This window comes from Mytilus galloprovincialis, chromosome 14 (genome assembly GCF_965363235.1).
Source record: "Mytilus galloprovincialis chromosome 14, xbMytGall1.hap1.1, whole genome shotgun sequence".
NCBI classification, from domain to species: domain Eukaryota; kingdom Metazoa; phylum Mollusca; class Bivalvia; order Mytilida; family Mytilidae; genus Mytilus; species Mytilus galloprovincialis.
The window spans coordinates 56,971,109-56,987,882 of NC_134851.1; the positions used below are offsets into that span (position 1 = coordinate 56,971,109).

At 34.2% G+C, this 16,774-nt stretch overlaps 1 protein-coding gene across 4 annotated transcripts in view; it reads right to left on the bottom strand.

Annotated features, from left to right (window-relative positions):
• LOC143059048 (spermatogenesis-associated serine-rich protein 2-like) overlaps positions 1 to 16,774 on the bottom strand; it is a 53,030-nt gene that overhangs the window by 12,146 nt on the left and 24,110 nt on the right. For all 4 annotated transcript variants that reach the window (XR_012973359.1, XR_012973358.1, XM_076232521.1 and 1 more), the window contains exons 5-13: positions 16,124 to 16,744; positions 15,190 to 15,300; positions 10,658 to 10,787; positions 9,036 to 9,094; positions 6,153 to 6,262; positions 5,555 to 5,635; positions 3,838 to 3,859; positions 3,110 to 3,226; positions 2,662 to 2,753 (exon numbers count right to left, since the gene is read on the bottom strand). Coding sequence is in view for 2 of the 4 variants with exons in the window: in XM_076232521.1 (XP_076088636.1) it covers positions 2,662 to 2,753; positions 3,110 to 3,226; positions 3,838 to 3,859; positions 5,555 to 5,635; positions 6,153 to 6,262; positions 9,036 to 9,094; positions 10,658 to 10,787; positions 15,190 to 15,300; positions 16,124 to 16,744 (1,343 nt within the window). In the remaining 2 variants the exon portion in view is untranslated. The remainder of the gene's footprint in view (positions 1 to 2,661; positions 2,754 to 3,109; positions 3,227 to 3,837; positions 3,860 to 5,554; positions 5,636 to 6,152; positions 6,263 to 9,035; positions 9,095 to 10,657; positions 10,788 to 15,189; positions 15,301 to 16,123; positions 16,745 to 16,774) is intronic.

Sequence of the window (16,774 nt, forward strand, 5' to 3'; positions counted from 1 at the left end):
CTCCCAACCAACTCCTAAAACAGCAGACATATCATACCCAATAAACCAATCAAATAACTTGTCTTAGCTGTCAATCATTACTCCCAACCAACTCCTAAAACAGCAGAGATATCATACCCAATAAACCAATCAAATAACTTGTCTTAGCTGTCAATCATTACTCCCAACCAACTCCTAAAACAGCAGACATATCATACCTAATAACCCAATCAAATAACTTGTCTTAGCTGTCAATCATTACTCCCAACCAACTCCTAAAACAGCAGACATATCATACCCAAGAACCCAATCAAATAACTTGTCTTAGCTGTCAATCATTACTCCCAACCAACTCCTAAAACAGCAGACATATCATACCCAAGAACCCAATCAAATAACTTGTCTTAGCTGTCAATCATTACTCCCAATCAACTCTTAAAACAGCAGACATATCATACCCAAGAACCCAATCAAATAACTTGTCTTAGCTGTCAATCATTACTCCCAATCAACTCTTAAAACAGCAGACATATCATACCCAAGAACCCAATCAAATAACTTGTCTTAGCTGTCAATCATTACTCCCAATCCACTCCTAAAACAGCAGACATATCATACCTAATAACCCAATCAAATAACTTGTCTTAGCTGTCAATCATTACTCCCAACCAACTCCTAAAACAGCAGACATATCATACCCAAGAACCCAATCAAATAACTTGTCTTAGCTGTCAATCATTACTCCCAACCAACTCTTAAAACAGCAGACATATCATACCCAATAACCCAATCAAATAACTTGTCTTAGCTGTCAATCATTACTCCCAACCAACTCTTAAAACAGCAGACATATCATACCCAAGAACCCAATCAAATAACTTGTCTTAGCTGTCAATCATTACTCCCAACCAACTCCTAAAACAGCAGACATATCATACCCAATAACCCAATCAAATAACTTGTCTTAGCTGTCAATCATTACTCCCAACCCACTCCTAAAACAGCAGAGATATCATACCTAATAACCCAATCAAATAACTTGTCTTAGCTGTCAATCATTACTCCCAACCAACTCCTAAAACAGCAGAGATATCATACCCAATAACCCAATCAAATAACTTGTCTTAGCTGTCAATCATTACTCCCAACCCACTCCTAAAACAGCAGAGATATCATACCTAATAACCCAATCAAATAACTTGTCTTAGCTGTCAATCATTACTCCCAACCAACTCTTAAAACAGCAGACATATCATACCCAATAACCCAATCAAATAACTTGTCTTAGCTGTCAATCATTACTCCCAACCAACTCTTAAAACAGCAGACATATCATACCCAATAACCCAATCAAATAACTTGTCTTAGCTGTCAATCATTACTCCCAACCCACTCCTAAAACAGCAGAGATATCATACCTAATAACCCAATCAAATAACTTGTCTTAGCTGTCAATCATTACTCCCAACCAACTCCTAAAACAGCAGACATATCATACCCAAGAACCCAATCAAATAACTTGTCTTAGCTGTCAATCATTACTCCCAATCCACTCCTAAAACAGCAGACATATCATACCCAATAACCCAATCAAATAACTTGTCTTAGCTGTCAATCATTACTCCCAACCAACTCCTAAAACAGCAGACATATCATACCCAAGAACCCAATCAAATAACTTGTCTTAGCTGTCAATCATTACTCCCAATCCACTCCTAAAACAGCAGACATATCATACCTAATAACCCAATCAAATAACTTGTCTTAGCTGTCAATCATTACTCCCAATCCACTCCTAAAACAGCAGAGATATCATACCCAATAACCCAATCAAATAACTTGTCTTAGCTGTCAATCATTACTCCCAACCAACTCCTAAAACAGCAGACATATCATACCCAATAACCCAATCAAATAACTTGTCTTAGCTGTCAATCATTACTCCCAACCAACTCCTAAAACAGCAGACATATCATACCCAATAACCCAATCAAATAACTTGTCTTAGCTGTCAATCATTACTCCCAACCAACTCCTAAAACAGCAGACATATCATACCCAATAACCCAATCAAATAAGTTGTCTTAGCTGTCAATCATTACTCCCAACCCACTCCTAAAACAGCAGAGATATCATACCTAATAACCCAATCAAATAACTTGTCTTAGCTGTCAATCATTACTCCCAACCAACTCTTAAAACAGCAGACATATCATACCCAAGAACCCAATCAAATAACTTGTCTTAGCTGTCAATCATTACTCCCAACCCACTCCTAAAACAGCAGACATATCATACCCAATAACCCAATCAAATAACTTGTCTTAGCTGTCAATCATTACTCCCAACCCACTCCTAAAACAGCAGACATATCATACACAATAACCCAATCAAATAACTTGTCTTAGCTGTCAATCATTACTCCCAACCAACTCCTAAAACAGCAGACATATCATACCCAAGAACCCAATCAAATAACTTGTCTTAGCTGTCAATCATTACTCCCAACCAACTCCTAAAACAGCAGAGATATCATACCTAATAACCCAATCAAATAACTTGTCTTAGCTGTCAATCATTACTCCCAATCCACTCCTAAAACAGCAGACATATCATACCCAAGAACCCAATCAAATAACTTGTAACCAATCAATACTCCCAGAAAAGCAGACATTACTGTACCTGAACATGAAGAGAATTCTTAAGTCGTTGTTGTAGTTCTGCTACTTCTTCTGTTGCTTTACGATCCAGTCCGTGTGGATGTGGGTCCTCACCTACAAGTCAGAATACTCATATTTAATAATGTACAGCACAAGTAAAAAATTCAATTACTGAAAATTCAGAAGCTATTGATTGCATACAATTTTTCATGGATTAACAAAACTGTGAGTTTAATAATTGTGATTACAAAAAATCTGCATAAAGATCTATGTTTCAGTTATCAAAATGCCAAATTTTATTATAGCTATACTCACCCAGTCACATTATTAGCACTACTAAAAACCTTGCAATAACTTCTGAATTATCAGAAACACTTAATATTTATCATTTTACAAGTATTTACTAAAATCTAATTGTGCACGTACAGCCATTTCTATAGGACTCTTACTACATTTGAAGTTCTACTTACTTTCTGAATGAGAGACAGGTGTTGTGTGACTGGTTTCCACTGCTACTGGTTCCTCAGTACTGGCCACAGAAGAGACAGACGGACGGCGAATAGAATATGTACATTTTACTGGAACAACTGTGAGAAATATAAAATTAGTTCAAGTCTTTGTATGAGAGAGATAGGCAGAGTTCAATCTAATAAGACTACCGTTAAAATCGTTAAATAAGCCAGGTTTTTAATTACATGAGCAACACGACGGGTGCCACATGTGGAGCAGGATCTGCTTACCCTTTCAGAGCACCTGAGATCACCCCACGTTAAAATGTCTTTATTTTTTTTTTTTATTTGTCTTTTTATTTTTTAGCCATGGCGTTGTCAGTTTATTTTCAACCTTTGCGTTTAAATGTCCCTCTGGTATCTTTCGTCCCTCTTTTCTAAAGCATACTTTTCAGTGTTGTTATAATTTCTGTGAACAGTGCATGTTGAAATTTGATTACTTGTGCTGTAACACCACTGTCCTAAGTTAGGAGGGTTGAGAAATCAGATTCATTTTCAACCCACAATATTCTTTATGTCCCTGTAGCACATCAGGAGTTGTAAAACAGTTGTTACTGATAGTATATGTGTAATTTTTTTTTTGCTAAATTGTATTTCTCGAATCAAGCTGTTTGTTAAGATATTGTTTGAATTGTTTTACTTTTTTCATGGCTAGGACTATTCTATAAGGAATCAATGAATATACATACCTTCACCAAACTGTGATATTTCCTGCAAAAACCAAAAGCAAATGTTTAATAAAATGAGTATATAATAAAAATTTTCATAAAAAAAAATACTTACATATAATATAGTGTTTAATACAAGCTCATGAATGATAAAGATTGATCTTCTGTTATATTGTATATAAATACATTGTCAGGAGCCTGTAATTCAGTGGTTTTTGTTTGTTACCTACTGTAAAAACATAATTTTTGTGGAGTTAATATTTGTCGTTTTGTTTCTATATAAGATTTCATGGGGATTTAATTTCGTGATTTCTTAAAATGGAGGTGATATTATATGTATTTAAATTTTTTCATTGAGGTTTTAATTTCGTGGATATATTCTTTCCACAAAATAAACAAAATTAAATCCTCCTTGAAAAAATTTCTGCTTTTACAGTATTTGTTTTTTGTTACTTATTTTGTACATAAATAAGGGCAATAGTTTTCTCGTTTGAATTATTTAAAATTTGTTATTTCCAGGCCTTTAATTGTTGACAATGCAGTATGGGCATTGCTCATTGTTGAAGGCCATAAGGTGACCTAAAGTTGTTAATTTGTAAGTCATTTGGTCTCTTGTGGAGAGTTGTCTCTCTCATTGGCATTCATAAAATTGAGAATGGAAATGGGGAATGTGCCAAAGAGACAACAACCCGACCATAGAAAAAAACAACAGCAGAAGGTCACCAACAGGTCTTCCATGTAGCAAGAAATTCCCGCACCCGGAGGCGTCCTTCAGCTGGCCCCTAAACAAATATATACTAGTTCAGTGATAATGAATGCCATACTAATTTCCAAATTGTACACAAGAAACTAAAATTAAAATAATACAAGACTAACAAAGGCCAGAGGCTCCCGACTTGGGACAGGCGCAAAAATGCGGTGGGGATAAACATGTTTGTGAGATCTCAACCCTCCCCCTATACACATCTTCTTCTCTATTTTGAGTCAATTAAGGTGGTACCTAACACTACAGGGAGATAACTCTGTAAAATCAGAAGAACATTTTAATGAAGTTGTATTCTTAACGGAATATTAAGCTTCTCAATGATCAAAATAAGTGTTTGTCAAACTGCTATATAACCAGTGTAATTTTTCTGATTAAACGGTTGGTTCAAATTTTTTGAATTTTTTATATTTTTGTCAAAGGGTCAAAGTAAATACTTTGTTAAAATTTTAAGAAAATTAAACAAGCCAAATTAATTTTAGTTAAAGTGTTAGGTACCACCTTAACAGATCGCTGGACAATTGGCCATTACAGAATTTAATGGACTATGGATAATTTTATTGTTCATACCCCAAAATAAACAAAAACGCCACAATATTGGTTGAATTTCTATACTTAGGTAGTTTCCATTTACCAATATGACAATGTTTTGATGTACATCTTTGAAAATATAACCCAGAATGCATTAGACTCTGAAACAGAAGTATCTGTATCATTATCTTTCAGGATGAGAACAAGTTTACTTTTTCATCATAAAGCTAGTTTTCTTGACATAATTGTTTTTACATTTAGTCATGTAGCTTTTAATTTTGACATTTGATTAGGAACTGTCTGTTATGAATATTCCTAGAAGTTTGCCTTTTATAAACCATTTTACCAAACAAGTTTTGTTCAATGTTGAGCCCATAAGATGATTAATAGCTGTCAACATCATATCAAACATCCGATGTTTTACCTCACAAGCGCTCCACTTACTTTTTTAAGATAATCAGAATCATACAAAAATCGTGTTGTCCGACTTAAATCTTCATCCATCTTTCTTTCACTGACAAAATGCTGAAAAATTAAATAAATAATTCTAGCTTCAAACAAGAGAACTTTGATGCTTATTTTATCATAAGAATTTCCAAAACATCAAACCACTTTAGACAATTTGAAAATGTAAAATAAAATTTTGTGTTTTTTTGTTGGTTTTTTTCTGTGTTGATGTGTTTTTTTCTGTTGTATCAATAGTTTTTAGTTTAACAAAAAATTAAAAGAGTGAAGAACATAAAGGTTACACACAATAATTAGAGATAAAGAGCGCTATCTCTTTCCTCTGGATTCCCAATGTCATTGAAAATTTGATGTACCTCCTAAGGGAAACAACTAAAAATAAATAACTAATAACAGTGTATGATTTCTAACGGTCGAAATGTCAGACAAAACATTCGGTCAGACAGAAATTTTTAGATTTTTCAGTTGAACTTTTTTGGTCAGACAGACAATAAAAAAGTTTAGCACAGACTGTTATAACTGGGTCAATTACACAAATACTGGCATTGGCCAATAGATTATCAAACATAAGAATTACCTTAACATCAGCTCTAAGTTGAGCTATCTGTTTATCATCCATTCTGTCAGCCCTATCTATGTTCTTTTTCAGGTCAACAGCACTAGTCTGTCTCATGTGGAAGGCATCACCTAAAATATAGTAACGATTATATTAGGGTGAAGGTTTGGCACCAGCAAGCATATTAGATCATGCAACATGCTTTATGTGTCAGTCCCAAGTCAGAAGCCTGTAGTTCAGTGGTTGTCGTTTGTTGCTGTATGTCACATTTGAGCCAGTCCATGCGAAAAGGTACAAAAAGTCCTTTTGGTAAATTTTACAGGACACGTTATCAAAGTTTGTTATAGTATTTTTGAAAAACGATTTTATCCGAAAAAAATTACACTAATGTAAACATTCATAAGATTGTCAATTCTATCCCGAATTTGTCAACTAAAACAGAAAAAGACGTAGAAATATCTGAATTTTTGGTATTTGAGCAAGTGTAAAATCATTTGTTCCCCGGACTAATGCTTTACCGACCAGAAACTTAAAAATTTATGACACTACAGAGACAAAAGTCAATAATTTCTGTCAGTTCTACAGGTTTAAAGAAAGTAAGACAACATTAAAACATGAGGGAAAATACAAAAACTATGACATCTTGTGTTTTAGAAATTGAAATTTAAGTTAAGTTAAGTTATTTAATATTATATAAATCAACCTTAGTTGCACGGGATTCGAACCGTTGCCCGGTTTGATTGCATTGATATCCGCATCGTAAGCGAGAGCCTTATCCCCACTGCTACCGGCGTTAACATTATCAATTGGCAAATCAAGCCATTTAAACTGTACTTTGAAAATGATTACAATATATGAAATAATTCACTAAAAATCTTGATAAAACTAAAGGGGGGGGGGGGGTCTCAACACTCGCAGGTGCGTGTAGCTCACAGCTTGATGATATAAGGGAAAGTAAATGTGTTTTATAAATCACAAGTCTACTACCAATAATTATGCACACTTTTTAGAATTTCGTAAATTTTTCGTTTTTGTACCTTTTCGCATGGACTGGCTCATATAGGTGATATCGGCGAAAATGCCAAGCAAAGCCTATGTATAGCAAATGAGTGATTTCGCCCTAACTTTTTAAAAAATCAACATATTTTAGATGTGTTTTTTGCAAACTAGATGTTTTGATAGATGCCGAATCCATTTGAAACATCAAATTGTTGCTAAAATATTTGGAATATGGACTTTTTGCTGATTGGTATATGGTTGCTAAGGGGAGAATTTTAGTTGCTAGGGATAATTATATGTCAATATTTGCATTAAATTATAACGTTGGATACGAAGTTTTATAAGTATTTCGATATTTCATTGCTTTTTGGCATTTTCGATTTTTTTGTTTTTTTGTGATTTTGAAAATGATATGAGCCAGTCCATGCGAAAAGGTACAAAAAGTCCTTTTGGTAAATTTTACAGGACACGTTATCAAAGTTTGTTATAGTATTTTTGAAAAACGATTTTATCCGAAAAAAATTACACTAATGTAAACATTCATAAGATTGTCAATTCTATCCCGAATTTGTCAACTAAAACAGAAAAAGACGTAGAAATATCTGAATTTTTGGTATTTGAGCAAGTGTAAAATCATTTGTTCCCCGGACTAATGCTTTACCGACCAGAAACTTAAAAATTTATGACACTACAGAGACAAAAGTCAATAATTTCTGTCAGTTCTACAGGTTTAAAGAAAGTAAGACAACATTAAAACATGAGGGAAAATACAAAAACTATGACATCTTGTGTTTTAGAAATTGAAATTTAAGTTAAGTTAAGTTATTTAATATTATATAAATCAACCTTAGTTGCACGGGATTCGAACCGTTGCCCGGTTTGATTGCATTGATATCCGCATCGTAAGCGAGAGCCTTATCCCCACTGCTACCGGCGTTAACATTATCAATTGGCAAATCAAGCCATTTAAACTGTACTTTGAAAATGATTACAATATATGAAATAATTCACTAAAAATCTTGATAAAACTAAAGGGGGGGGGGGGGGGGGGGTCTCAACACTCGCAGGTGCGTGTAGCTCACAGCTTGATGATATGAGGGAAAGTAAATGTGTTTTATAAATCACAAGTCTACTACCAATAATTATGCACACTTTTTAGAATTTCGTAAATTTTTCGTTTTTGTACCTTTTCGCATGGACTGGCTCATTTGTCTTTAGTTTTATCAATTGAAATATCTCACCCTTTTCATATCAGGGTTCTGAATAGCCATAGGCGGATCCAGGGGGGGGGGCCCTGGCCCCCCCTTTCGTGGGAAAAATTTGGTTGATTATATAGGGAATCATTGAAGCATGACTGGAGCGGGCCCCCCCTTAGGTCAGTCAGCGGGCCCCCCCTTAGGAAAAGTTCTGGATCCGCCACTGATAGCTGTCTATATGGTATGGATTTTTCTCATTGTTGTAGACTATACAGTCGCCTATAGTTGCATACATCCACACTTCTTTTGAACTTAAGTTGATAGCTGTCTCCTTGGCAATCATATCACATCTTCTTATTTTATATGAAATTTTGACTAATTTATTTTTTTACGTGACTTACATTAAATTTATAATGGACTGGTGATCTCTTAACAGCCAGTGGCAAATATTAGACAACTATTTAGCAACAAGTATCATATGTTTTTTTCTGTTAAAAAAAACTAAGGAATATGGCAGCACTTTTTCGTTTATTTCACAATGCTGATCCTACTATGGCCATTGATTTTGGTTTTTTTGCTCTTTCAAATCAAATTAAAAAGATTCTTTGTACATTACTAACTTCTTTCTCAAATTCAGAGATTTTCAAGATTTGACTGACAGCAATAAGACTCTAGTTACATTGAAAACTTTCTAAGCTAACAAACTTACTTGCTACAACTTTGACTTGGTCCATTTGTTGGATAAGTTCAACCTCTCTGTCATTCAAACTAAAAAAGAAAAATTATAGAAAAATAAGAAAAAAGAATTTAAAAAAGTATGGTGTTAGCTTATACAATATTATGACATCGAGCATTCTAATAAAATAGGGAATATGTCAAAGAAAAAACTAACTGACCAAAGAGCAGATATGCTACTAAATTGAGACAAGAGTGCACACGCTGAAATGTCTCGCCTTCTATACTAATCATTGATATTATGTTGATAGTCCTAAGTATAAAGCTAAGCTTTATTACAACTGTCACATAAACTCAACATTAACCAAGATAACTAAACAAAGACCAATGAACCTTGAAAAAGAGGTCCAGGTCAGATGAACCATGCCAGGCAGACAGGTACAGCTAACAATGCTTCTATACAACATATATAGTTGACACATTACTTATAGTTTAAGAAAAATAGACCAAAACACAAAAACTTAACACTGTGCAATGAACCGTGAAAATGAGGTCACGGTTAAATAAAATCTGCTCGACTGACATAAAGATCATAAAATATTTCCATACACCAAATATAGTTGACCTATGGCATATAGCATTAGATAAAAAGACCAAAACTCAAAAACTTAACTTTGACCACTGAACCATGAAAATGAGGTCAAGGTCACATGACATCTGCCCGCTAGACATGTACACTTAACAATCATTCCATACAACAAATATAGTAGACCTATTGCATATGGTATGAGAAAAACAGACCAAAACACAAAAATTTAACTATAACCACTAAACCATGAAAATGAGGTCAAGGTCAGATGACACCTGCCAGTTGGACATGTACACCTTACAGTCCTTCCATACAACGAATATACTAGTCCTATTGCTTATAGTATCTGAGATATGGACTTGACCACCAAAACTTAACCTTGTTCACTGATCCATGAAATGAGGTCGAGGTCAAGTGAAAACTGTCTGACATGAGGACCTTGCAAGGTACGCACATATCAAATATAGTTATCCTATTACTTATAATAAGAGAGAATTCAACATTACAAAAAATTTGAACTTTTTTTTCAAGTGGTCACTGAACCATAAAATGAGGTCAAGGACATTGGACATGTGACTGACGGAAACTTCGTAACATGAAGCATCTATATACAAAGTATGAAGCATCCAGGTCTTCCACCTTCTAAAATATAAAGCTTTTAAGAAGTGAGCTAACGCGCCGCCGTAGCCGCCCCCGCCGGATCACTATCCCTATGTCGAGCTTTCTGCAACAAAAGTTGCAGGCTTGACAAAAACCAAGTTTAATAATACTTCCCGTTAACGGGGGTATAAAAAGTAGCCTGAGATGGAATTATCACACGAAATTAATTTCTAATAATTTCAAGAAATGATGCATACAAAACAAATAATTCTGTGAACTATAAAAAATCCTAGTTTTTATTTCGACATAACATAATTATCACACGTGTAAATTTTAAACAATTTCAGGAACTGATGCATACAAATAATTCTATCAAAATTAAAAAAATGAATCCTTTTTTTTTTGGCAAAACAAATACTGTCAAATTTTGTCAATAATTTCTCAATTTTCATCAATTTGTATCTTACCAGCTCCTCATTTCATCAAAGACGGATTTAATTCGTTTGTAGTTTTTATCAACCTCTTCGTCCAGTATCAAACGGTATCTTTCTAACGACACTGTTTGTCTGTGCAAGTCCTTCACTGATTTCTCTAAAGCTGGAAAAACAAATTCAAGTTGTACTATAAATGATAGCATTTTTCAAATTGTAGAGTCATTTTTTTAAGTGAATTATCTTTCTTTTCAATCTCATTAAAATCAAATCTGTTATCCTATTTCAGGTTGAACTGATTGCTACGGAAAGTCTGTAATTACAAAAAATTTTAGTTGTCATTTATAAGAAAACAACCATACAAAACAGACCAAAATGCTAAATATGAAATTTTTTTAAAATTCTGTCAGATCATCTTTAATTTTGTATTTAAATGTTCCAAAATCAATCAAAGTCTTATACATATACTTGCTAAAGGTTGATTTCTATTATCCAATGAAACTCATACAAGCATTAGCCTTTCAAAAAGGGCTAGTCCACTCTTAGTTGATGTATTTCAATGTTCCAAAATTAATCAAAGTCTTATACATGTACTTGCTAAAGGTTGATTTCTATTATCCAATGAAACTCATACAAGCATTAGCCTTTCAAAAAGGGCTAGTCCACTCTTAGTTGATGTATTTCAATGTTCCAAAATTAATCAAAGTCTTATACATGTACTTGCTAAAGGTTGATTTCTATTATCCAATGAAACTCATACAAGCATTAGCCTTTCAAAAAGGGCTAGTCGACTCTTAGCTGAGATGTATTTAAATGTTCCAAAATCAATCAAAGTCTTGTACATGTACTTGCTAAAGGTTGATTTCTATTATCCAATGAAACTCAACAAGCATTAGCCTTTCAAAAAGGGCTAGTCCACTCTTAGCTGATGTATTTAAATGTTCCAAAATCAATCAAAGTCTTGTACATGTACTTGCTAAAGGTTGATTTCTATTATCCAATGAAACTCAACAAGCATTAGCCTTTCAAAAAGGGCTAGTCCACTCTTAGCTGAGATGTATTTAAATGTTCCAAAATCAATCAAAGTCTTATACATGTACTTGCTAAAGGTTGATTTCTATTATCCAATGAAGCTCATACAAGCATTAGCCTTTCAAAAATGGGCTAGTCGACTCTTAGCTGATGTATTTAAATGTTCCAAAATCAATCAAAGTCTTATACATGTACTTGCTAAAGGTTGATTTCTATCCAATGAAACTCATACAAGCATTAGCCTTTCAAAAAGGGCTAGTCGACTCTTAGCTGAGATGTATTTAAATGTTCCAAAATCAATCAAAGTCTTGTACATGTACTTGCTAAAGGTTGATTTCTATTATCCAATGAAACTCAACAAGCATTAGCCTTTCAAAAAGGGCTAGTCGACTCTTAGCTGAGATGTATTTAAATGTTCCAAAATCAATCAAAGTCTTGTACATGTACTTGCTAAAGGTTGATTTCTATTATCCAATGAAACTCATACAAGCATTAGCCTTTCAAAAAGGGCTAGTCGACTCTTAGCTGATGTATTTAAATGTTCCAAAATCAATCAAAGTCTTGTACATGTACTTGCTAAAGGTTGATTTCTATCCAATGAAACTCATATCATATATATTTACTGTCTTCTGATTGGTTAAAATTATTAGTTTTATTTTCAATGTTGTTAATTTTGATGGCGACACGCCCACTCTGACGTTGAGTATTCATACGCCAACATGTGTGTATGTTGTTTTTGTTAATATAAATTATATAAAAAGTTCTTTGTGCCTTAGTTTTGATAGAATTTATTTATAATGAATGGCAATAATTTATTTTGATTTTATTGAACCATAAAACTAATTTTTGACTCTTCACATTTTACATAATCCCCTTCGCAGATTATTCAATGTGAAGAGTCAAAAATTAGTTTTATGGTTCAATAAATTCAAAATAGAAAATAGCCATTCATTAAATAATTTGAATCCATAGCTTATCATTGTAAATTTTGATAAAACTAAAAATGCTGTCAGATCATCTCGACAACTTTTGTTCTCTTAAACATTGCTGACTATACAGTATGGGTTTTTCTCAATGTTGGAGGCCGCATGGTGACCACCCACTCATTTGAACTCTAATGGACAGTTGTCTCATTGACAATCATACCACACATCTCCTTAATTTTTTGTGCCAGTTACCAGTGTTAAATAAAATAGAGGTTTGTAAGTTTGTCTGTCTGTTCTCCATCAATCTTATTGATTCATGTTTTATGTAAAACAAGAATGTGTCCATAGTACACGGATGCACCATCTGCACTATCATTTTCTATGTTCAGTGGACTGTGAAAATGGTGTAAATTCTCTAATTTGGCATTAAAATTAGAAAGATCATGTCATAGGGAACATGTGTATTATGTTTCAAGTTGATTGGACTTCAACTTCATCAAAAACTACCTCAACCAAAAACTTTAATCTGAAGCAGGAGAGACAGACGGAAGAACGGACAAATGAACGGATGCACAGACCAGAAAACATAATGCCCATAAATGGGGACATAAAAAAACTATATGTGTCAAAGCAACACAATTGGCCCTGTCTCAAAAAGTTGAAAAATCTGCAATTTCAATAACACATGTGGACACAAACTTAAACTTGATCTGTAACTCATCTTGGTTAACTCACATGCCAAAAATCATCCCAATATCTGAAAGCATTTAGAAACAAGAATGTGTCCTAAGTACATGGATGCCCCACTTGCACTATCAATTTCCGTGTCCAATGGACCGTGAAATTGGATAAAAAATCTAAATTTGCAATAAATTTAGAAAGATCATACCATATGGAAGTTTCAAGTTGTTTGGTCTTCAACTTCATCAAAAACTACCTTGACCAAAAACTTTAACCCGAAACTCTCACTTTCATTTTCTATGTTCAGTAGACCATGAAATTGGGGTCAAAAGTCTAATTTGGCTTTAAAATTAGAAAGATCATATCATAAGCAACAAGTGTACTAAGTTTCAAGTTGATTGGACTTCAGCTTCATCAAAAACTACCTTGACCAAAAACTTTAATCTGAAACTCGTACTTTCATTTCTATGTTCAGTGGACCGTGAAATTGGGGTCAAAAGTCTAATTTGGCTTTAAAATTAGAAAGAACATATCATAAGCAACAAGTGTACTAAGTTTCAAGTTGATTGGACTTCAGCTTCATCAAAAATTACCTTGACCAAAAACTTTAACCTGAAACTCGCACTTCCATTTCTATGTTCAGTGGACCGTGAAATTGGGGTCATAAGCAACAAGTGTACTAAGTTTCAAGTTGATTGGACTTCAGCTTCATCAAAAACTACCTTGACCAAAAACTTTAACCTGAAACTCGCACTTTCATTTCTATGTTCAGTGGACCGTGAAATTGGGGTCATAAGCAACAAGTGTACTAAGTTTCAAGTTGATTGGACTTCAGCTTCATCAAAAACTACCTTGACCAAAAACTTTAACCTGAAACTCGCACTTTCATTTCTATGTTCAGTGGACCGTGAAATTGGGGTCAAAAGTCTAATTTGGCTTTAAAATTAGAAAGATCATATCATAAGCAACCAGTGTACTAAGTTTCAAGTTGATTGGACTTCAGCTTCATCAAAAACTACCTTGACCAAAAACTTTAACCTGAAGCGGGACGAACGAACGAACGAACGGACAAACGGACGAACGAACGGAGGCACAGACCAGAAAACATAATGCCCCATCTACTATTGTAGGTGGGGCATAAAAAAGTCTTTATAACTGTGATTTTCAACAATTTATCAAAGTCCAAAGCCCGTAATTTAGACAATAATTAGCGGCGCAGAACAAAACTTAAACTTGATCTGTAACTTATCATGGTTAACTCACATACCAAAAATCAGCCCAATATCTGAAGGCATTAAGAAAAAAACTCTGTATAATGGTTTGTTGCGGAATGATGGAATGATGGAATTACGGAATTTCGGAATTTGGAATTACGGACAAGGGTAAAACTATATAGCACCGACAACTTTGTTGCGGGGCCATAAAAAGGGACTGTCAATAGGACATAGATGATTATGCCCCCACTTGCATATCATATAAAGTTATAAAGGGATAAAACTGAAGAACGGTTAAAGTGACACTAACAAAATTTGTTATTGGTCTCCTTTTGTGGTAATAAGTATTATGTTTAAATTTCATAACATTTGGTTGAGGCAAACAGAAACTTAAAATTCAGCAATGTTTCCATATATGAAGTTACTCTAGAACAGTTAAAGAGACGCAACCAAAATTCAAACTTGATCTGTGTTTTGAGGTAATAAGCATTGTGTACAAGTTTCATAACATTTGGTTTAGGCAAACTTAAGTAAGAGAACAGAAACCAAAATTTAGCAATTTTTCCATTTATAAAGGGCCAGTTAGAGAGGGAAACCAACTATGGAACGTATAGATGGACTTACGTACATAGGGATAAGAATAAAACTTAATGCCCCCCTCACATGTAGGTTTTTATGGAACAGCTGATGCTATTTACATTTGAAATCGACTTACTTTTGTGAATCTGTTTTGGCAGTGAGTGACCATCTGAACTTCTTTCACTCGCTGTTCTCGGCCTATCTGAACTTTTTTCACTTGCTGTTCTTTGTCTAAGTGAATGTGAAGCTGCAGAGAAAACATATAAAAATTTTAGCAGTTTTCACCTAAGGCATGTAAGGATCCTATATACATAAAATTGAGAATGGAAATGGGGAATGTGCCAAAGAGACAACAACCCGACCATAGAAAAAAACAACAGCAGAAGGTCACCAACAGGTCTTAAATGTAGCGAGAAATTCCCGCACCCGGAGGCGTCCTTCAACTGGCCCCTAAACAAATATATACTAGTTCAGTGATAATGAACTAGTATACACATATTATTTTTTTTAAATGCACTGAAATATTGTTTTTTTTTAATTCATAAGTTGTGTATTGGTCATTTTAATTTGTCATTCTTATAACTCTTGTATATATTTTCTGTTACCTTGCAATACAACAAGTCAAATGAATTCAATCCTTGCAAATAATGTAAGTAAACCACAAGTATTTTTGAAGTTCTCATTGAAAGATTTCCTTTTATTAATAAGCAAAAATGTTGGAATATCATGTAATAAAATGACAGCTTAGCAATAAATTCCACCGAGATAATCGTGATAATTTAGATTAAAACAATGAAATGTAAGTGACCATACCAGACATACTGTGGATTCATTGAATTTCGTTGTTATCAATTTTTTTGTGGAATAAGGAAAACCTGTATTTTGGTGGATATTAGATTTCCTGCTTTTGTTAATCTCTGCGTACAAAGGCTATAGAAAATTTGTTAATTGTAAAACATATGAATTCCTTGTTCAACTGTACCCATGAAACCTATAAAAATTGGTATCCAACAAATAATAATGAATTCACAGTAATTCAAAATCCTTTCTACATATATCTTTTATTTTACCTGAATGATGTGTTCTAGAATGTGGGTGTGTTTGTCGCTGAGGGGCTGGAGGTTGTGATGAAATGTTTTCTGGCAGTGTGCTAACAGCAGACTGACTATTGGTCAATGATGATTGTGTTGATTTTGCATTGGATGGTTGCACTGGTTTACCACCGGTCAATGGTGATTGTGATTTATTTCGTGGAGTTGATGTTCCAGTTGCTATGGGCGACTGGGATTTTTTGCGACTAGGTCCTGACGATGATGGATGTTGATCAGAACGAACAGATACCGATGCTGGTTTATCGGAAGTCCTTGTGGATGAATTATCTGCATGGCGTGAAAAGGTATTTGAATTCTGTGAATTTTTCGCTGGTGATACATGATTGAATTTAGCATGTTTCTGATTTGATACTGAATTCTGCGATGTGTTGGTAGGCGATACAGTGTTGACTTTTGCATGTTTCTGAGACGACACAGAATTGTGCGATGTGTCGACAGGCGATACATGATTGGGTTTATCACATTCTGTTAGACTGGGGACTGTACATGTTGTTGGTGAGAGTGACAGACTGCTGACTGAGCTATCAATATCACTAATGGAGTTCGTCTTTACTGGCTCGGTGTCTGATTCTATGGAACCTGAAACATAGTTAAAAGTTTATTTGTACT